Source organism: Astatotilapia calliptera, chromosome 14 (assembly GCF_900246225.1).
Source record: "Astatotilapia calliptera chromosome 14, fAstCal1.2, whole genome shotgun sequence".
Lineage (NCBI taxonomy): Eukaryota > Metazoa > Chordata > Actinopteri > Cichliformes > Cichlidae > Astatotilapia > Astatotilapia calliptera.
In genome coordinates, this window is record NC_039315.1 from 8,645,547 (window position 1) to 8,668,213 (window position 22,667).

General features: G+C 38.4%; 1 protein-coding gene and 1 long non-coding RNA gene across 10 annotated transcripts; one reads left to right on the plus strand and one right to left on the minus strand.

The window, feature by feature from the left end:
• Nucleotides 1-601: 601 nt before the first annotated feature.
• On the minus strand, nucleotides 602-3,200 carry LOC113035852 (uncharacterized). Of its 5 annotated transcripts, none has more exons than XR_003274393.1 (6): nucleotides 3,113-3,200; nucleotides 2,498-2,549; nucleotides 2,334-2,404; nucleotides 1,866-1,929; nucleotides 1,697-1,757; nucleotides 602-1,616 (listed from the first exon to the last, which is right to left on the minus strand). It is a non-coding gene; the product is annotated as an uncharacterized LOC113035852 (long non-coding RNA). The 5 variants fall into 5 exon arrangements; XR_003274396.1 differs by having other exon boundaries at nucleotides 2,285-2,404; XR_003274397.1 differs by lacking the exon at nucleotides 3,113-3,200 and adding an exon at nucleotides 2,893-3,106.
• On the plus strand, nucleotides 2,305-22,620 carry dclk1b (doublecortin-like kinase 1b). Of its 5 annotated transcripts, XM_026191623.1 has the most exons (17): nucleotides 3,320-4,019; nucleotides 4,387-4,767; nucleotides 5,008-5,354; nucleotides 12,753-12,852; nucleotides 14,133-14,249; nucleotides 14,334-14,428; nucleotides 15,216-15,303; nucleotides 15,570-15,739; nucleotides 16,062-16,181; nucleotides 16,422-16,568; nucleotides 17,103-17,236; nucleotides 17,995-18,072; nucleotides 18,200-18,296; nucleotides 18,403-18,483; nucleotides 18,581-18,694; nucleotides 19,400-19,470; nucleotides 20,021-20,144. In XM_026191623.1, exons 2-17 carry the CDS (start codon nucleotides 4,407-4,409, stop codon nucleotides 20,076-20,078), a joined length of 2,178 nt encoding a protein of 725 aa, XP_026047408.1. In that variant the 5' UTR covers nucleotides 3,320-4,019; nucleotides 4,387-4,406; the 3' UTR covers nucleotides 20,079-20,144. The 5 variants fall into 5 exon arrangements, with proteins under 5 accessions (XP_026047406.1, XP_026047408.1, XP_026047407.1 ...); XM_026191621.1 differs by lacking the exons at nucleotides 3,320-4,019; nucleotides 19,400-19,470 and adding an exon at nucleotides 2,305-2,368 and having other exon boundaries at nucleotides 20,021-22,620; XM_026191622.1 differs by lacking the exon at nucleotides 19,400-19,470 and having other exon boundaries at nucleotides 3,339-3,864; nucleotides 20,021-22,620.
• Nucleotides 22,621-22,667: the final 47 nt, after the last annotated feature.

The following is a 22,667-nucleotide window of genomic DNA, read 5'->3' on the forward strand; positions in this document are numbered from 1 at the left end:
TTGATAAGCAACATTCATGCAATAAAAAGGCTTCCAACTCGAGGGATGAACCAATGTTGTCTCTACAGGCAAAGAACCAGTTTTAAACTTTATCTTTAGGCACTTTGAAAAGAAAAAAGAAAAAAGACGTTCATAAGTACTGAGGTTCAAGCTTGTCAGAATTTAACAAATTAAAATATACTGCATTTCCATTAATGTTTGTACATTTCACTGATTACTGTATCATTTCTCATTTTGCCAAAAAAAAAAAAATTTAGGGGGCTTAAGACTTACACATATTGAATATTTACATTCAGTACATAAATTATTCCATTTATTTCAGCAGCTTATAAAGATTTTTCAACTGATAAGATGCCATATCTTTACTCAAACTTCACATAGGTATCCAGTCCAGTTGTTTGTTTAGCATCTCATTTTTAATGTACTCGCTGGAGAGGGAAAAGCAAATTGTAATAATTGCAAATGCAGCATTTTGCCTGTGTTCGTCGGTTTTATATTTCAAGATTAAATGCTTTGAGGTTTCTAGTGGAAATTATGACTCATCTTTACTATAATTCCTACAATGATGCACTGAAAAATTAAAGATGTTACTCAATATGAAAAGAAATGTCATCTGCATCAGTCTGACAATGCAGGGGGGAAAAATGCAAACATTTTTATCAAATATTGGCAAAACACGTTTAATGAAGTCTGCAGACCGAACTGCATAAATACCTCATGGTGTTGCTATAAGCTAATCATTTCGAAACTTTCTGTATATGCGGTCTAAACATCTTTTATACACAAATTAAAATAAAAAGGAAAGGAAAAAAAATACAGCCGTCTCTCTACTAGCTGGTCATTTCAAACTGCAAAGTTGCAGTAACTTTGTACTTAATCAGGACCCGTTTCAGGGGAAAGGACAAAATCTACAAGATTAGGATCAGGGAAGCACAAGTTACTACTGCTATCCAAAAACAAATCGAGCCAAAATGGACTAACCACATCACACTGACTGTCTGTTAAAAGGCTACTGCAGTTGGCACTGTCTGGGAAAAGTCTTGAATCGCACAAAGCTTCTGAAACTGCAAGAGTGACGTCATCAGAGCTTGAAGGTTCCCTTTGAAGTTTACATGGTGAGATAACTAGTTGGCTTGTAAAATCTACTGATACAATGTCAGGTTGGCTAACCTGAGGTAAGTCAGTGTAACACACTTCAGTTTTTTCAGGTGGGGTATAGGCTTGGCCACAATGACCTGATAGGAAAGTAACAGGATCCACCTGGTGAGAAGCAGCATCCCATAACATATGGCTTGAAGATGAGCTGGGTAAAAAAGTGTGGCTGATATCTGCTGATGTGAAAGCACATGAAGTTGCATTCATAAATGCGGTGGCTGAATTTATCCAGTTATTTTCCACAAATTGAAATGAGGCAGAGAGAAATTGATCCTGGCACACTGGCAGCATTTGTCCTCGGGGAACAGTCGATTTATCCAACAATATTGGCGGGGCATGTGCTGTGGTCAGGCTGCGCGCTCGAGGAAGTGTTTCATCCATCGTCAGAGGACTATTTGTTGTGATAGATGGCTGATTTACTTCTTTACAGAGGTCTTTCTGAGGGCATCGTGAGACACGATCTGAAATTTAGCAGTATGTTAACAAATACAACAATGTACCAAAGATAGATTTTTTTTTTTAATGAAAAACAATTCCTCACTTGACGTTTTAACAGCCGGCTTTGTCCTCTGAAGCATTCTTTTTTAAGCCTGATCGTTTTTCTGTTAGAAAAAAAAACAAAAACCAGACAGTCAGCTTGGTATTCTTACCATTTAGCGAGTTAAAAATAAATCATCTGAGTGTTCAAAACTCTTATTTGGATTGTGTACCTTTTCTTTTGTGATCTCTGTATGCTTTTCCAGAAAATGCTGGAATTCATCTCAACCACTCAACCTGGGAAAGGAAAAAAAAAAGAACATTAAAATGATCATAACATTTACTTATAATATTGATATCAGGATGCATTAGACCTAGTTTAGACAGAATACCTAAGGGAAGAGTCTCTTTCAAATAGCTTATATAATTCGCGGTGAGCTCTAGTGTGTCTGCTATGTCTAACTGACCGTTGACAAAGGGCAGAAGACCACACAAGTGTTGACAAGATGTTCTGATTTGAAGCCTGGGAACATGTCAATATGTGCAGTAAAGAAGTTACAGTTACGGTGGTGATGTGAAACCATACAGGAAATGGCCAAGGAAGAGTTTTTGGTTGCTTTGATAGCACACCCTGGAATTGTGAAAGTCTAACCTCCGCCTCTGTTCTTTGCAGCAATGACTGATTGAAGTCTGGAACTCACTTTTCTGTGAAGAAGAAGGGTAACACTTCTCCGTGGTAGGTTCATTTTTTTTTTTTATCTCATCCTCAAGCCTGAGGAGAAAAAATATCTCTGAATGTCATAACACACAATGACAGTGTATTCAGAAACTTTTAAGAACACATCAAAATGACTTTTTCCCTTACTGCTCAGGTGCTGAAGATTTATATGACTGCAGTTTTTGGCTCCTGAGTTTGTCTGAAAGAAGTGCAACCAAAGGTTAATGTACTGTTAGCATACACTGTCAAGGTGCTGTTCTAAAGGCTGGAGTTACTTCCTTATTTTAAATAGAAACCTTTGTAAGGAGCATTAGAAAGTTAAGCTTTGTATAGACTTTGTAACCACAGCACCATACATACATTTAATGCATGAATAAACATTTTAAATCACGGAGTAAAACTGGAATAAAGAACAAGAAAGTAGCGTGCTACTTAAAGCCTGGACAAAACTCTTAGGCAAGAAAAGTTAGTAAATTTTGTAGCAAGTCACAAGTTGTTAATTATATTTAGAACCTTTTAGTTGTATAACCTGATGAGCGCACTTTTGTTTGCCAATAATCTTCCAAAGTTAGAGAATAACAAAGTTATGTTTTCAGCTCTTGGACAAAAGCCACACAGTAATGTGATTCTTGGCATCAGGTTTAAATTGAGAAAAAAAAAATGCTGACAAATATAAATCCAAGATGTCCAAAAATGTATTATTAACACAAGCTGTCAGCCTATAAATATATACTAATGATTTTTTTTTTTAAAGCAAATTACTCGTTAGTTGGTCGTTTTTCTCATTCTTAAGTTGTGCTTTTAGTTTCCCTGTTAAAGGCGACATTAATCAGCCCCTCAGGCGCATTTCAGGAGCAGGTCCAAATGAACTTGTTAATTTCTCACATTACCAACACCTGTGTAAGCTTCTCCCGTTACACACAACTGCAGTGCATTATTACCGCCATACCTGCTGTCTACGTTGTTAGCGCATGCGTGAATTTTATTACTTATTTTCAACGATAGTAACCGTTTAAACGAGCTAAAACACTTGCTAGAATCTAAACTTACGGTTTGATTCGAGTTTTCTTTTTAATTCAGTGCAAATGGTTGGTTAATTACTTAAAGAAACACTAATAGTAAGTTATTTCTTTTGCCGTTTTGTTTAAAAATGTCTGTAAGATATACCATAAGGTAGCTTAAATTGGGAAAGTCACCATTTTATTGTTACTTTAGTGAAATAAACCTGCAGGCCAACTACACCTGGAAGTTAAAATAAAACTTAGGTTTTTTTTATTGCGAACTAACGGGTAAAACTTAACGAGGATTAGTAGTTTTTGATTCTAATCATCCCTAATAGTGTTACTAAAGCAGGTCAACACGAACGCGCATTTTATTAATACGTGCGAGAACGCGCCCCGGCAGCAGCGTGCACGAGGAAGGCTGACAGCAGAGCGGTCCGGTAAATCACTGCAATGGAAGAGGAGTAAGGGAGGGTGGAGGACACCGGCTACAGCCCTGCCTCCAATCTGCATGTGAGTACACAGCAGAGTAGACACACGGCAGGGAAGCAGAGCACCATCACAGGGCAACAAAGGGACGCATGGTTCATACAAGGTATCCAATAAATAAAAGATCTGAGACACGTTTCGCCTGGAAGCGTTTGATTACATCCGTCTTCACCTCAGAGGTAAGATTGCACAGAAACTAGAAGATCCTGCTGATTACCGTTTCCTTCCTTTTGTATTTTTAAGGTTTACCTTTCAATAAGCTTTTAGCCAGAATCCCATAAGAGACTGTTACTGTCCATATATTATCCCCAGTAATTGCATGTGAATTTTATATATTTAAATTGAGACACTCCAGAGAACATGAAATGGGTGTGACATGCTACTTCATAATGTGTGTATGAGCAGCAGTTGCAGCATCAAGGCTTGTGCCAGTGCTGAAGCAGGTTGTATAAGCCACTAGACTTAAAGGGAACGTAATTGGTGTAATATGTTATAAGTTAAAATGGTATTCAGATTGCAAGCATGTTCTTTCCTCATATTATTCAGTATAATAGCACAGCACAGACATGGAGCTGGAACACTTTGATGAGCGGGACAAGGCTCAAAGATACACCCGAAGGGGCTCGAGAGGGAATGGGCTCCCCAGTCCCACTCACAGCGCTCACTGCAGCCTGTACAGAACCAGGACACTGCAAGCACTAAGCTCAGAAAAGAAGGCCAAGAAGATCCGTTTCTACCGCAATGGAGACCGATACTTCAAGGGGATTGTGTATGCCATTTCTCAGGACAGATTTAGGTCTCTTGAGGCACTCTTGGCTGACCTTACAAGATGTCTGTCAGATAATGTCAACTTACCCCAAGGAGTACGGACCATATACACGATTGATGGGTCAATAAGGATCACCAGCATGGACCAGCTGGTGGAAGGTGAGCATTGTTTCTAAACAGTTTTAAGCCTGCCTTAGATTTGGCTTCTATTAAGTAAAATAGTTATCTAGTAAAATAAAATATGATGGAAATGACACTAAAATAGGAGATAAAAACAAAAACCCTTAAATTCTTCTGCTCTGACACAACCTATGCTTTTTTTTTTATATGCTATGTTTGTGTTAGCATTGCTAATGGGCTGAGAAAATCTGTTGTCTTGTTGTTGTTTTTTTCCTCCAGGAGAGAGCTATGTTTGTGCGTCTATAGAGCCATACAAGAAGGTGGACTACACAAAGAATGTAAATCCTAACTGGTCAGTTGGTCCTAAGACTGCTGTGTCTGTCCGTGACCCTTCTTCCCTTGGTAGTGGCAAGGCTGGATCTCCAGAAACCAGGGAGACCAAGGACTTCATCAAGCCCAAACTGGTGACAATTGTCCGCAGTGGAGTAAAACCTCGCAAGGCTGTACGGATCTTGCTCAACAAGAAGACTGCACACTCCTTTGAGCAAGTCATGACCGACATCACAGATGCCATCAAGTTAGACTCTGGAGTCGTCAAAAGGCTTTATACCGTTGATGGGAAGGCGGTAGGTGTTAAATTGTTGTTTCTGCAGAGTTATCGGTTTGTTCATTTCAAAGACTTCTAGTACCAGCAACAACATATTTCCAAGTGGGGTTCAAATAGGAAAGCATTTGCATTAGGTAGTGACTTTGGGAATCTCAGGCATCACCAAAAAGTTGCAAATATAATGGGATTTTATTTTCCCACAGTAAGCACGTTTGTCACTACAGCTAAAGGTGTTTAAAGTATGAAGTGACTTTCAGTGCTGTCCTTACTCAGAGGAAGCATTAAGTATACGTCTCACAACTGTGCCATTCAGGACAAGTTACATAAGTGCCTGATGATCTTCTGTTTGTATTTACACAAGTGTGTTTGTGCTTGCCATTAGTGAAGCTATGTGCACATTCATGTAACAAGCAGCGCTTTTGATACAATAAATTTGAAAAGTTTAAAAGAAGAGATGTTATTTACCTTCACATTTCCCTATTTCAAACTAAAGCTCTTAACACCAAATGTTTTTATTTGAAAATCACGGACAAAGGCAAAGCAGGAAGAACAACCATGCAGTAAGAGCCCGGTACCTACAAGAGTGCAATTGCTTTATCTTAAGCTTCTCCACCACTTAAACATATAATTGGTCACAAGTGGGAAGGGTGGAAGGATGCTTCTTTAGAAGAGAAGTCAAAGTAAAATGGGATCATGCCTCCTCAGCCCTTGTAAGTGGTTTTGGAGACAGGTATTCTGGTGTTGCCATGCTGAATTCCCATTTGTGGTGCTGTGTTACATCTTAAGTTTGATTTTAGAACATTGCAATGAACCGCACTTGGTAGACATTTGCAGGAGGCTTAAAAGATTTGGAGTTATGCATCTGACATCAGAGGCTGTGTGGTCTGTTCTTCAGTCTTGTCCCTGAGAATTGCTTCCTTACCCAACAAGAGAGCCCAGCAGGTTCAGAGTCATCTGGGAATATGTGTAAAATGTATTATGAGAAATAGGTTTCTAGGACTCCATCTCATATTCCTACTAACAGTAACACACTATTAAGTGTAAGTGAGTTTGTACAAAACATGCAATCTGATCAGCGACTTGAGACTTAATTATAAAGCTTCTTGTATTCTTGCTTCGACTATATGCTCTAAATACTCTGGACTGTTATTATTTATACATTGATAACTACACTGTATATGTAGACTAATTATATTAACCTTTGCTTGGAAATTATGGGAGTCATAAGTGACTATCAGTTTTATATGTAGGGCTGACATGGCTGGACAGCATGCAAGTACCACCTACACTACGAACTGTCTAAACATTGCACAAATAGTTAGGGCACTCTGTATTAGTATCCCTCTGACTTTTTTTTTTTTTTTTTTTTTCCCCCCGCTGTGATGGTCTCTATGGTAAAATGGTTTCCTGAGCTGGTTGCTAAGGAACAGCCTCTGCGGCAGAGCGGTGCAGTACTGATGTCAGGACTGTAGGTGTATTGTGAAAAGGCTCACAGATGCAGTGCTCAGTCTGTCAGCCTTATTATTACACACGGCGGCAAGATGGAGCACATGGCTAAGGTGTAATCCCAGGAAAGCATCCTTTGTGTAATGGTATGTAGAAGGAACAGTTGGAGTTTTTCACACTAACAAACAAATCTGCCTTCGGAATATCCTCTGTTGTTTTAGGAATAGAGATTTGTTTAGCAAAAAGCACAATGATACTGCAATTAATTAAAAGTAGAATCCCACTCTATGGAAAAAGTAGGAAATTCAGATTTATTTTTTATGGTCCTCTCACCGTCTCTGCCTTTTGTATCTGCTTCTGGATTTTGTTAACTGTATCTCCAATAATAAGCTGCTTGTGTGCTTGGTAGTGCCTTCATTTCTCTGGTTCTGTGACTTTTTGCCCTGTTGTGCCACCAGATGGCCAAATAAACACCCATTGGCATTAAGAGACCTGTTTTCACGGGTGTTTAACCTTTTGGTAAATGACCTGCTTTCTGGGGGGGAGGGGTTCTTAGACAGGCTTTTGCTGACAGTTTTAAAAAAAAAAAGAAAAGAAAAATGTGACAATTTATTTTTAAATACATTGTTTTCCAGTAAGAATTAAGTACAGATTAAATTTAAACGGCTGTAATTGATTGTTATGCATTTCTTTTTTGGGTCTGCTGGTAAATTAGCAGTGGCATTCCTGTGATTTGTTGTTTTATCCTTAGTTGTCTTTGACTCATGATTCATGGTTCTATTTGTGGATCAGCTTGGCGGGTGGCTGTGCTTGATGCCGGTGATCCTACATACTGCTGAGTCACTCTGTAATGGTGCACTGCCATGCAATGTGTGTCTAAATACATAGAGAAAATAAAATCAGTAAGGACTTAGCCACAATAAAGACACTCCAAGACACTGTAATGCACAGAGAAAAGTGATGGAGAGATGCATGCTCCACAGATAAGACCAACACAGTGGGACTTATCTATAGGGACATGGCCTGTTATGACCCCTGATATTATTCGTCAGATGGAGCAAAGAGTATTTCTAAGACTGAGTAGGTCTGAGGGGACTCGATCATGATGTTCCCATCCCTGCTCAAATGGATGTGGCTCCGCACTATAACTGTATTATGCACAGTGCTAAGTTCTCTTCATGCTAAAGTCAACACTTCTTGTTCAAATAGATGTCAACAGCCACCCGAGGATAGTCTAGCTTCACATCAGTGCATGAAAGCAGAGGCTTACGCCTCCTTTCTAAAGTTATGTATGAGAGGATGTGATTAAATGGTCCATTCATGCTTTGCCAATCAGATACACAGTGGATGTGGTTGGAATTTATGGTGCTCTGTGTACAAGAGAGCTGAAGCTAACATAATGTTTTTCTAATTCATTCCTTTAAGTTGACTTTGACTCTGCCGTTTTCTGGTCTGGATTTGCCCACAATTAATCTCTTTGGTTTCTACTCATACCACAAATGTCACGTCTGCTCTATGGATCCTGGCTGTAACTCTCATCTCACTGTCTTAGGAAAATCTCACTTTGTTTATTGATTCAATAAATAAAATGACTAAATGGTTTTAGTTGCTCTGCAGCCTTCTCAAATTCGATGTGCAAAAAGATGAACAAAATGGAAGAGTGCCTCACTTTCCTCCCACTTTCTGTAGTCTGGCTGTACAAAGAAGTGCCTTCATGTGCCACTTCATTTGGTAGATATGATTTTTAGCTCATCCAGCCAAAGGACTGATGACCTCATGCCATAGCGAGGCAGCTGTCCAGCCACAGTTAAAACTCGCTATTCCTCCTCAAGTATTGGTCAGATTTTAGTGAAACCTGCACACAGTGATCACCTAATGGATCTTCATACAAACTGTGCTCAATTGTGATGGATTACATGCTGGATGAACTTCGTCATTGCATTATCCCTTCAACCTACCCGTTGCACTCGGTGGAATTTTCTGGTGTGGAATTCAAAAGAAGCTTTACAGCATGTGAACATCCTGAGCTGTGTAAAGAAAATCTTTACAGTAACTTGTGTGTGATGTTGCAGTGAAACTATTCTTGAATATTTTAAAAGTTTAGGTGATAATATTGATCATCTGTCCGTTATTATATAGACTTTTTTGCATGCTCTCATTATACCAAAAATATTTGCAGGGCGTGGTTATTATCTTGGCTGGTTATTATAAATGTTTTTGGGGGTGTTTTTTGGTTTTGAAACACTTCTAAGAGCTAAGTGTAGAAACTTAGTTTCCTTCAATGTTTTTGGAGCAGCCCCTGTTAAGTCGCTGCTGTTTCTGCAGCAGAACTGATTTGGGCATTTGTACAACAGACTGCATATAAAGGAAGCTCATGCAAAATAGAACAAGAACCATTTGCCAAGTGGAGGTAAAGATGAGTCATGTTTCTTTCTGGCATGCTAGATGACTGGCTCCTGCTTTCACTCTCACACTTCAGAAGAAGCGTTAGTGTCCTGGGAAGCTCCACCTGTGCATGTTTTGTGTTACACAATTGTGTTCCTTTATGTGATCTTTTCTATGGCTTAAATCAATAGGCTTCTATAGCATGCATATATCCATTGTTATTTATTTCTGGAATGGATGTCAGGTGCAGCACTTGCGGAAATCATAAAACCCTGGAAATCAATACTTCCCTAGGATGCTCCTGAATTGTGAAAAGTATACGTGCGCTTTCTATGCGAATGGTAGGTTTAATGGAGTTGCTGTGTCACAGAGCCTGAAGGCAAAAATAATCAATATGAAGCATCACATTCACAGTTGCCTCTGTTATTTGGCTTCATCACAAGCTTGAGAATTCTAAATTCAAAGTACTTTGGTGGAACTACAGAACTCTGAAATAAGAGGTAACTTTTAGGCGTAGCGAAATCATTGATCAACATATTTTTTTCATGTTCTTTTATAACGTTATAAATCTTTTGTATATGTATATTGTGTATATATATGTGAACACTGCTGTTATTATTGAGAGTGCATATATCATTAATTGGATCTGTAAAAGGTTTTTAGCCCTTGGTAGGTATCATATTTTTAAACATTCAGACTCCACTATCTCATAATAAGAATAATAAGAATAATAATAATTTACCTTTAACCTTTTCAATGTTTTTGATTCCAAGACAATTCACAGAGAGAGATTGGGATTAACAAGGTGGAAATTTGAATTCTTAACAACATCCTAACAATATGCTTCGTCATTCTCTCTAAATGAGGCTATGCTGCTTTTGTGTTATCTGCAGTTTGCACCATTAAGAGCTCCAGATAGGATCTGACAGTGGGTGTCAAAGTAGCCTTCTCATTGTCTTAAACTAAGCTGTGATTTTTTTTGTCTGGTCTCCTTGGTAACTGCTGTGCAGCTCCTCCCTGTGGGATTTCCTTTTAGGAGGAGGAGGGGGTAGAATTGGGGGTAGGGGACATCAGTGATGCAGAGAAAAGGTTCTTATTTAGCAACCCCTCTCCTCAGCCCCATGTGTCTGATATTCCTTTTAACAATTCTTGACTGAATGACCTTTGAATGTTTTAAAGGTTACTGGTATAGCCAGCCTGACTGTTCTGGTTTTTTTTTGGTTTTTTTTTAATATTATTGTGATCTAAGATCAGTGCAGTGGAGACCAGAATATTGATCCATCAGAAAAAAGGTGATAACATGATGTGATAAGGTAATTCAGTAGTGGTGTTAATATACTAAAGCAAACAGTCTATCTCGCCTCTAAAATCTTTTTAGGCTCCTGATAAGCTTATCGTTCTTGATTAATGGATACCAACATTTGGCACATTTTGTTTTGCATTCGAAAACTCAATCTGTATATGTTGAACTTGTTCCTCACTGGACTACTTGAAATCATATCCAAATTATGGTTATGCATATTTTGTTGACTAAAGTGTGTTTCCCCATCATCTTGGCTTGTTACAGTCTGTCATGTGTGGGTTTGAATTTTTAAAGAAAAGAATAAGGGTGTGCTGGATTTTGCAAAAAAAAAAAAAAGGAATGCAATATAATTGCTTTCTGATCCCATTTAGGGTTTTTTTTTGTTTTGTTTTGTTTTTTTTGTTTTTTTTTGGAAGTTGTAATTTAATATAAAGTTAGATTTACTGTTGCAAGTCAGTGTCTTGTTTTTTGTGTCATTTGTTGCTGTCAGTTTTCTTGTGTACATAAGAGAGCCATTTCCTTGGTCATCAAGGTCACAGTTCAGTTTATAGGTTGAAAAAGAATGGGAGACAACAACAAAGAAGAATATATGCATAAAATCATAAACAACGTAGCAGAATGTGTGTTTGTGTATGCAAGTGTAGAAAGTTAGTAGTGGAAAGCATTTATGGATGGGTGTGTTTTTAAACCAAAATAAACAAACCCAATGAGCCTGTCAGACAGGCTGCAGGAAGGAGGGAGCTTTCATCGATGACCACACCATGTGTAAGCGTGGGTCATCCAGCTAACCCCAGTCCAATAGGCACATTGGAGAGGGATAGCAGGAGAATCCTAGAGGTGATCACAGTGGCAAACATGCAGTTCTTAACAATATATGTGATGTTGTGGAAAGCATGCCTTTGTATTCTAACTGATATCTATAATACTATAGGTCAGTTAAACAATAAGGATTAAAGGCTGAACCTTATGGAGAGGAAATTAAAACTGAAGCTCTACTTTCTCTTGCACACTCTTATTAGCCGAAGAGTCATCTGTGTCTATCTTTATTTATTCATGAGACTGCTATATAACCATTAAGATAGACTTTTCTATAAATGCAAACACCAGCACCCACCTAGCCATACAGTTCTTGTTTATAGAAAAGCAGAAATGATTGTAATTTACACTTCTGTTGTTTTTACAGTGATGGTTACTTGGTTACTATGTTATTTTATCCAAAGTTTAAACTAAGTAAAGTACATTGTGGAAATGCTGCTTTTTCAGAAACAGCCTGACCACTGTGTGTTGTTGCGATTGGATCTCTGAATAAATAGCTACTGTTAAACATTTTCTAACGTGATTTTACAAAATATAATCTGCAGTAACAGAGGGCAATTAACTTAATCGCCCACTAGAGATGACGATTTAATGGAAGACAGACACCATTGTCGTGGTCTCCACTGAATAAAATCTAACAGGTTTAAAAGGAGCTTTTCTTTTCTTAATGGTTACCCTGAAGACATTAAAGTGCAGCTGGGCTGTCACAAGAGTAGAAAGAGGTTAATTCTTTTATTTATATGCTATACATGCTGTACCATTAATTTTTTTTATTTGTGCTTAGATCACAATAAGCATTTATTCAAGCCTGGCATCCTTAAATCCAGCATTGTGATCAATAAAGTTCTTTCTTTACTAGCACATGTTTTATATACTCCATTTAACATGATTATCCAAATGTTATAAATCCTATTAAAGTTTAAAAGCCATTATACACCATTTTCTGTAAACAAACTGCTATATTCTTTGCACAAATGTGACACATATTGAAATGTGAATTATTTATTGAAGAGACCTTTTTACCAGGAAATCTTGAAATTAAAGCTCAATACATGCTAACTGCATGCTAACTGCATGTTGCCAGGGTTCAGACCTACATACCTTTTGCTGTGAGACTGTAGTGCCAACCACTGTGCAACCTGAATTTTTATGACATTTTTGTTCAATATGTTGAATCCTTCACTTAGCATTGATGTGTCATGTTGCTATGATATCGTACACTGACGCATTGAATCTCATTTGCCTCAGTTTGAAAAAAAAAAAACAAGCAGAAGAAACAGTAATATACTCATTTTTACTTGATTTGCATGTCTTTGTCTGAAAAAAATGCTTTGTCTGTTATAGTATGTATACAGTATTTCAAGATGTTAACACATCATCTTATTTCCAGATTATGTATAGTATCAGTTGAGAGTGAATGCATTTCAGACTTATTGAACTAAAGCTGACAGACATTATTTTTCTCAGGTCACCTCCCTTCAGGACTTTTTTGGGGAAGATGATATATTCATTGCTTGTGGTCCCGAAAAGTTCCGCTATCAAGACGACTTCAACTTGGATGAAAGTGGTAAGTGTAGTTATGAGGCTTGCACCAATTTCCCGTGTTTTATATGTTGTTCACCTTAAGTTGCTGTGCAGTCATTTAAAAAACATGTGAACCCTATATTTAATAGTAATACTAAATATGATGATGATGATGATTAAATGATTTTCAAATGAGGAAAAAAACTATATTTTTGTGAAATGTGCTTTGAATGAAAGAAAGAAAGAAACTAAATAAATGTGGATCATGAGCATGCCCACCACTCTATTGCATCACCTCTTTCTCTAGCTCTGAAGGAGGATTTCACATTTTTCTTGTTCAGATAAAACTTCAGCTGCTTCACAGTTTGAAGTCTCCTGCCTGATATTTTTCATTTAATTATGCTTAATTATGCGTAAAATATTTTAACATGTAACATATCTAGACTTCAAGCAGGACAGTCTGCAGCATGGACTCTTCCCTACAAACCACGAAGAATTGGCTTGCTAAAATAGGCAAAGCTTTTTTTGGGGGAAGAAAAAAATGTATATATATTTTCTGGATGGTAGTATGCTGTACACTGCTCCAAAACCTGTGCTTACTGGACTGATGTAGTGAATCTTTGTCCCGCATAAAGATTTTGGCACATGCTGTGGATGTCTTTCTGTACCACTGTTTACAGAAAGTATCTTCCAAAGACTTGCAGTTGGTTTGAGAGTATCGTCCTATCCTCAGCACAAAAAGGTTCACCAGCTCATCAGATAAATTAGCACCCCTCCTCCAACCCTCATGCACCCGAATCAAAGTGGTGTATGGTGTCTTGTACTCATCCAGCCACAGACCAATAATCTCTGTTCATTTGGTCATAAAATCTTTCTTTGTTTCAAATTGTATGATAATGATATAAATGAGATCTACATTAGTTACAGTGCGTGCTTGTTGGTAGGCAGTTGATGTCATTACTTGGTTTATACTGATAGGCCCAAAAAAAGAAAAAAAAAAAAAGAGAACAGTTGTAGCTCAGATCGTAACCCCAAGATGCTCTCTGATGCATCCAGAGTGTCAGTGGTAGATAGAAAGCACTTAAGCATAGAAAAAGTGATTGTGTGAATAGGTGAACGCAACACATTGTGTAAAGTACTTTGCGTACTCAGTAGAAAAACACAATATAAGAACCAGTCCATTTAGCATTTAATAATGCCAGAGAAGCCGAAAGAAAGACAAAAGGTCAGTATGCCACACATAAAGCTGATCATTTATTACTCTGCCATAATGATGCTGGAACAGTCCACACCTTTTATTTTGCTTGTTTTATTTCTTTTCAGAATGCAGGGTAACAAAGTCTGCATCATATGGGCGGCTGCCCACAGTACATGGTCGCTCTTCCCCAAGAAGTGGTGGAATGCCCCGCAGGAGCAAGTCTCCCTCATCTGCCGGTTCAGGTAAGAGTGTGCATGTGATCTGTCGTTCACGTCTTGTGAACTTGGTTTATGCTACAGTATTTAATCTTTATCTTATCCTAAAAGCTAATGGCACTGCAGGCAGTCAGCTGTCCACACCTCGTTCTGGAAAGTCTCCAAGCCCCTCTCCAACCAGTCCAGCTAGCCTCAGAAGACGACAGGTAAAAAAAAACAATAATGAAGTAATGAAGTAATGATTTGTGTTGTGCCAAGATTGAAGAATTTTAAGAAGTTTTTCATTTAATTAGACAGAACTTTAAGTGCTTCAACAGGTTTTGCACTGACATGGAACAGAAGTTTATCACCATCCTTGTAGTTCCAAAAAATGTGTGAGTCAGCGTTTGAATCATTATAAAGATTTATCAGTGAAATGGGGAAAAAATCCAAAATGCTTAAGTGAGCTTAAACCCTGTGGAGAAAACTCTGACATGAACTCAGGGAACCCTTGTCACAATGAAGCAATTAAGAGATTAAACAAACACGCTAGTGAATTAAAAGCCCATGTAATCAATGCTGCTGGCTAACTAGCAACTTTTCAGCAATTTGTGAATGAAACATAATCTTCACTGAAGCAGCAGCGATTCTGACATATCTGATCATGGATCAGGAGAGTGCACAGTCTCTCATTTCTCATTTAAAATCCAGGTATCAGTGATACTGGTGTCACTTATTCATAATTCTGGCTCAGGTAGCTATTGTTACTGTCGTGAAGTTTTTGCATGTCATTTTCTGTCTGTGTAGAATCACTTGGTAGTCTTTGTGCTGGTACAATGATTTCTGTAAGGTTTCACCATGCTTGGTTCATTGCTATCTACATGCTCAAGGCTAGCAGAGTGGAACAAACAAGCTTTGTGTAATCTGGCTGTAATCACATTTTTATAAGCTTTGCTCCCCTTCTGAAATTTGTTTCTTTTTATTCTCACTCCATAGCTGTCTCTTCTTTTTCAGGGATCTCAACACAGTGGTTCTTCACTCTCCTTGGCGTCTACCAAAGTATGCAGCTCAATGGATGAAGGCGATGGGCCGAGCAGCGAAGGTCAGAAAGGACACAAGACAAATCTCCAAAAGTTGATTCTGTTCATCTGGAGAAACGTTTCTCCCACAAAACGCTACGTCCAGATGAACAGAATCAACTTTTGGAGATTTACTTACCTGGATGATTGAGCATGCATCAAGACGACACAAGACATAAACTAATTTTAAACAAACAAACAAAAAACAGTTTGCAAACAACATTTAAACTACTATATAATGCTTTACCTATTATAGAGTGTATTTTATTTCATTTTATTTTTTTCACAGCTGAGCCAATGGATGAGTACTCTTCAATCCCTGCCTCCATAGCAGAGAGGTACAAAGTGGGAAGGACTTTAGGGGATGGAAACTTTGCTGTGGTCCGAGAGTGTGTGGAGAGATCCACTGGAAGGGAGTATGCGCTCAAGATCATCAGCAAAGATAAGTGCAGGGGAAAGGTGAGCCTGCTCTGCACCTGCTGAATTCAGCTTTTACACCATCAAATTTCCAATGTTCATAAAGTTGAAGTTCAACTGTTGCTGAGTCATTTTTTTAAGTCATTGGTGAGCAGGGGTTGCTATAATGCTGAAAGCAAAAATATTTGGTTCTGGTTGGTTTTGTTTTCTTTTTTGTTTAAATCACAGCATCAAATGATCCTAGTTTAGAGTTCTCTTTTGAAAACTGTTTTCTATTACTTCTCTAAAATTACAAAACAAATCTCATATATTGTGTGTAAAGGATTCTGGCTACAGTGTACAGATTGTTTTCTTTGTCACCCAGGAGCACATGATACAGAGTGAAGTATCAATCCTTCGGCGTGTGAAACATCCCAACATAGTTCTTTTGATTGAGGAAATGGACACACAAAACGAGCTCTATCTTGTAATGGAGTTAGTTAAGGTACTGATTTTTTATTTTTTAAACGAAGAAATTGAAACCTTCGATGTCACAAGATAAAATTCAAATAAGTTATCAAAAACATTTAATATGTAATGCATTCTTTTTGCTGTCATAGACTGGTTTATAGTTGAATTAATTTACTTCAGTTAAAAAGAAAATTTTATCAACCATTTATCTGCGTCAGACTGTTATAAATTTAGCAACTGGGCCTCTTTCACATTTCAAACACTCTTTCTCCAGGGGGGTGATCTCTTTGATGCCATTACATCTTCTAACAAATACACTGAGCGCGATGCCAGTTCTATGCTGTTCAACCTGGCAAGTGCTATCAAGTACCTGCACAGTCTCAATATTGTCCACAGGGACATAAAACCAGAAAATCTGTTGGTAAGTACGACTCTGCACAGAGCATCTGTATGGGTGGGGAATCGCTTTGCATTGTAAAATATCCACTTTCCCTATTAGCCCCGTTTCCGTGTCATTGTTTTTTCCTCAGAATCTGTACATATATATATACATAAGAGCTTGGATTTAAAACTACCAATAATAAATGGTGCATAGGTAAATAAGTTAATTAAATTACACAGTTCTTTGGTAATTTAACGATGATCAAATATACTCAAATTTCTTCTCTAGACCAAAAATTATTGTTGGTCTTAAAACTACACATTCACTTTTTTAGTATTACTGCTTGTTGAATAAGATTCATTTCACGATCAAACCAAAAGTCAGTTTTCTGTGCAGACCATCCGTGTTTGCAGTCAATGGAATTTTTTTGTAGTTAATTTTGCCTGAAATTACTGCACTAATAAAAAAAGAAAAATGGCTCAATAATGAAATCAAAGTTTTACTAATCAGATTGACTATTGGTGACCTTTTCATCCAGTATATCCCACTGTCCCTTTTCTGTATCTTGTCCAGGTATATGAGCACAATGATGGGAGTAAATCTCTGAAGTTAGGAGACTTTGGCTTGGCTACTGTTGTCAACGGGCCCCTTTATACTGTGTGTGGCACACCCACCTATGTAGCACCAGAGATTGTTGCTGAAATGGGGTAAATCAGTAATTACATTATCCAGTCCAGTCATCTGCAGCACCATTATCAAGACCATAAAAAAAAATGCAAGAGTGTTCTCCAAAAGTTGATTCTGTTCATCTGGACGTAGCGTTTTCAGTGAGTACCATTCAGTTAGTACCATTCATAGGGAGTTGGGGAATGGCTGCAATTGCAGCATTGTAAGATGGCAAAAGATGTACCCTTAGACCCCCTCCTCGATTTCAATGATGAGGATGTAAACATCCTGGACAGGGAGGGACGCTGGTTTGAGCGCGGAGTCAAGGAAGCCATTTATGTGAAAAGGGAAAGACCATCTCTGAATCGAGGAGGGGGCCTAAGGGTACACCTTTCACCATCTTACAATGCTGTGACTGCAGCCATTCCCCAACTCTTTGTGAATGGTACTCATGGCCATTGATCAGTGGTCTTTGATCAGTGGTTGTTGATCAATGGTCATGAGAATTTGCATAATTATGATGAAGGAACTGGTCTCCCAGCCCATTGTTCCTTCAGTGGTGCTAGTTATGCAAATGTACTGTTTATAAGATTGGGGAAACCTGCAGTCTGCTGAGACTGAAGAAGTCACTTGGATGAGTGATGAAACGTTTCTCCCACTGAAAACGCTACGTCCAGATGAACAGAATCAACTTTTGGAGATTTACTTACCTGGATGATTGAGCATGCATCAAGATGCAAGAGTGTTGTTTTTCTGCGTCAAGTGTCCTTTATGTGTTGTGTTCATATTCATATTATAGATATGGACTAAAGGTTGACATTTGGGCAGCAGGTGTCATCACTTACATACTGCTGTGTGGATTCCCTCCCTTCCGTGGGTATGTGCTCCTGTATTTGGAGGTTTACTTTAAGCGTTACACATTATTTCCATACATTTTTAAGGTGTCGCATGTAGACTAATAGTGCCTATAGAGCAACTTAGCTTTATAATTTAACTGTATACAGGAGTGGTGAAGATCAGGAGGCGCTTTTTGAACAGATTTTGAGGGGCCAGCTTGAATTTCCTGCACCACACTGGGACAATGTGTCAGACTCAGCCAAGGTTTGTATCTGAAAGTGGTCCTGCTGTGATCACGAGCCATGTGAAACACCCCAGACACCCTCAGTATGTTATTATGAATTTTTGTGGCTAACAAATCTCTGTTTAGGCTCTGATCACTGGGATGCTGCAGGTAGCAGAGGATAAAAGATATACAGCTGTACAAGTCCTTGATCACTCGTGGGTCAATGTAAGTGTGTCGTCAGTCCTTTCACCAGAATCTGCATCGATACCAGTGACGTTGAGAAAAGTAGAGTTGCTGAAGTATGGCTCTTTATATTTATCAGGATGATGGTGTGTCAAAGAAAGAACACCAGCTGCCAGTGGCTGGGAAGATCAGGAAGCACTTTAACACCAGAGTGAAGGTCAACAGCACTACAGCTGGAGTGTCCGTGATCACAGTAAGCACTGCTCTGCACTCTCCACACTGACACTGCATGTCGGTGTGCAACGGTAGATTACATTTGGGCTTTCTGCTTATTAGCATGCTTTGGCAATGAAGGACTTTTCAGCTTTGAGCCATAATGTGCCTCATACAACTCACACATGCAGAAGCTTTTTATTTTTATGCCTTGGATGTCATTTTAAGTTGGAACTAAAATTGCTGCTTTTGTAAAACAGGTAAACGATTGTCCTCTGATGTTTTTAAATCTGCAACCTCCCTGCTTTTTTCTGTCAGTCATCACTTCATCCATCTGCATCTTACTGCTAGATTTTCCTTTGTTTGCTCTGCCCTCTCATCCTACTTTTAGCTGGACTGTCAGCACTCTTGTTAGAAAAGCTTAGAAGTAACATAGTTGACCATTACGAGGTTTTAGGAGATGATATTTTAATTTGAAATATTTGCAAATACAAGCTGGATTTGAAAGATAAATAACTTGTTTTCGAAGTGAGCATTGTTATTAAGGAGGATCTGCATTGCTCTACATTTCCTGTATACAGTCTTTTATTTTGAAACCATTTTCAGTTTAGTGACATGACTTCTATCTGCGAGTATCTTATCAATAATAATAATAACAGGAGTGTAGAGATGTGTTCCTAATCCGGTAAGTGATGCTTTGAGTTCATAGTGATCCTCTGAGTTGCGCTCATCTCTCTCTGCTCAGCTGGACCAGGACTTAACCATCAAGAAGTCAGGGTCTTTGGACCGCTACCAGCATCCTTTGTACTGGATAAGGTATGACACAGCATAGTGCTTAAATAAAGTGAGTGCTTTCATGGCAAAGTGCTGGCAGTCTCCATTTCCCATCTCCCAAGGGTTTGACATATTGCCCATCAGTGGATCCCTTTTCATGCCTCATCATATCCTTCACTTTATCACCTTACATCATCTCATTTGGGCTGTAGCAGGTAGCTGCACAGTTTTCCTTGCCATCGACTTATTTTGCATTTAAAAAGGTTGTTTGAGAGTTTTGTTTTTTTTTGTTTTTATAAACTGTGCTACTTCATTTTTATTTTCCAAGATAAAAACATTTTTTTTCTTTCTAGAAGTGTTGGCAACATAAAGTGGTGGATCTTATTGCCTCTTCTTGCCTTAGAGAAGATGAAGTCATTTTTTTTTCACATAGAGGAAAAACTTGCAAGGGAAATGCAGCTTTTCACATACAAGTGCATGATGACACTGGCTCATCTAAAATGTACCTCATGCCTCAGTGAGTGGATGCCAATCCTCATTAATCTGGCTCTCTAGATACGCTAACAATTGCTGCTGTGTCACCCTCTCTCAGACCACGCCACTTGATAAAGAGAAGCAAGTTTTCCGACGAAGACGCCACCAGGATGTAAAGGCCCACCTCCCTCATGGTATCCGTGCCAGCCCCTCCCACAGCGCAAACCGTGGCCTTTCCCCTGCTGAGGTCACTTCAGAGTCCGAAGACTATTCTCCAAGTTCGGCTGACACTGTCCGTTCACCCACTTCTCCATTCTAAAAGCCTTCCTGGAGTGACAGTGCCATCCATTCCTCTGTGAAAAAAGAGGCAGAGGGTTTGATGGGTCTAGTCTGTTGACTTGAGCTTTCACAGACTGAATAATTACCCTTACCTGTTTTACCCCCCGACCCCCAAAATGTCATGTTACCTTTATTTCAATTCTTGAATGCATTTAAGAGAGAAGTCTAGTCTGGATCTGGAGGTTTATATTTTTATGCCCAAGTTCAAATGGCACATCTTTGTATCATTTAAAGTTCAAAATATTCTAATAATGCAGGCTCTCAGTTCACCCATTAAAACCTCGATTTGTAACAGGCTGTATTTGCTAACGTCTCTTCAAGGATGAGCTCACTCTGTCCTAATTGGCTAACTTCCAGAGGTTGGGCTCTCCTCTGCACAGACTTTAGCTGGCTCTTGGACTTCAGAGCTATGAAAACAAACATCAGTAGTCAGGTTTCAGTATTTTTCTATTTCCCCTAAATGTAAGCTGCAAATCTGCATTGTTGAGCCTGAACAACTCTCTTAAGAATTTTCCAACAAAGACATCCACTAACATTGAATGCTGATTTTTTTTTTTTTTTTTTAAAGCTTTTATTTTGTGTAGGCTTCTGTGATAATTCTATAAATTACAGAAAATCACGAGATGCATGTTGTTTCCCCTTCCCCTCCAAAAAGCCAACAAGCTGTTTAGGCCCTATCAAGCGGCAAGGACTGGTTCATTGTAGTACTTTGGAGCCCTCTGCTGGTTAATATTGTATCCTACAGGAAGTAAAGCTTTTTGAAACCGAAACCTTAGCCTTTAAATATTAAATTACATTCAGTAAATGATTGGTACATATCTGATTTCAGCTTGTTAATATTAACAGTATCGGCCAACCTTCTGTTGTACTGTAAGGCAAACAGTTAGCGTGCTGTAGCACTTGACTTTGTGGTGCATAAACCATTGACACGTTATTTGAAAGGACTTCAGACATGCTGCCAAATAAGTATTTCCTGGACCTAACAGAATGACGACAATTCTTGTCTTGCCACATAGTAGTTCCTCAAAGAGAAGATGGGCCACTGATATTTAACTGATGGTTTAGCTTACCTGTGTGCTCGAGGGTGATTACTTAAATAGTTCTGTTACACATCTGTGAGAGTGATTGCAGTTCACTTGTGGTGCATATGAATGTCAATGCTGTAGTTGGTAATAGGTGCATATTTTAAGGCCTTGCCTTGACACATATAGATTTAAGTGCAATTGGGTATACTGTGCTCTTGGGCAGTATACCTATCAAATGCTGTGTGTCCTTTGTAATGCTTGCATATTTGAGAATGTGCTGCTGGGATTATTGGAATGTCAAACTCTTCCCTATCACATGAGGGTAACTGGTGCAACATGGTTGATTTTCACACACTGAAATAAGAACCAAGTTAAATAATAGTAATACAACAGTGCTTCCAGTAAAATCTGCAATTTTAATATTTCTCTCCATTACATCATTTAATTTGTTGAATGTTTCTTTCAGTGATCACATCAAATATGACTGAGCAATTTTAGGTCACTAGACTTTCTGTGCTTTGTCTAATTGCTCCAAGCATTGGTTCACAGGGGACAAAATATTCATTATTATGACTGTCCTCTTTCCTTTTTCATAAACTGTAATCTGCATGTGTGCTGATATGCATCCCAAATCAGTTGTTCTGGTCTTCTACTGTTTAACATGTGCTTGTCAGATATAAAACCATTCCTTTTACCATTATACGTGTTGCCTAGATGAATGAACTTTGGTAAAGGCAGACTGTAGTCATACACAGCTAAGATTTGTATATACTTAGTCGTGTGAAGTTACTGCTGTTAAACTGACTTTGTTGTAAAAAGGGCTTTTGTTTTTCGATTGAAGGGATCAAACCCAAAAAGCACAAGAAAAGCAAAGTGTGAGTTTTGGGGAATGTGCTGAATCTTCACCAAAAGCGTATGTAATGTTTACATACGGTGTGACAAAACGGGGAGTGCTGTTATTTTGGGGGAGATGGGGTATAAAAGAATAGTGTTGTTTACCCATATTCCATAAATGTAAGGATGCTGTACAACAATCTGAATGAGAACAAAAATAAAAAGGGAAAAAATATTGCTGTGGTTAAAAAGCAAACTTCTAACAATGTACTCTGCACAGAAACCAAACCTGAGAATAAAATGGATTTAATTTGTGAGGCAGTGACTTTTTGAAACACCAGATGGCAGTATGACCAAACACCACATAAATTCCATCTCCAGCTACTTATAACATGTACTGCACTACTGCTATAACACCTTATTATAGAGTAATCACATGAGTAAAATCTCAAGAATTACTCTTGAGGTGACTACAGTGTATGCAATCAATTTTAATAAAAACAATAAAAGAAATTCAGCATACAGTTGCCAGTTTTGACCTAATTATTTCAGCTCCAGACACATCCT

What these genes read in the sequence shown, in the direction of transcription:
- dclk1b (XM_026191621.1), top strand. Translation starts at nt 4,407, where the DNA reads ATGGAGCTGGAACACTTTGATGAGCGGGACAAGGCTCAAAGATACACC. An exon ending in CGATGGGCCGAGCAGCGAAG is followed by an intron (nt 15,304 to 15,569) that starts GTCAGAAAGGAC and finishes TTTTTTTCACAG; the next exon opens with CTGAGCCAATGGATGAGTAC. An exon ending in ATGTGTCAGACTCAGCCAAG is followed by an intron (nt 18,297 to 18,402) that starts GTTTGTATCTGA and finishes ATCTCTGTTTAG; the next exon opens with GCTCTGATCACTGGGATGCT.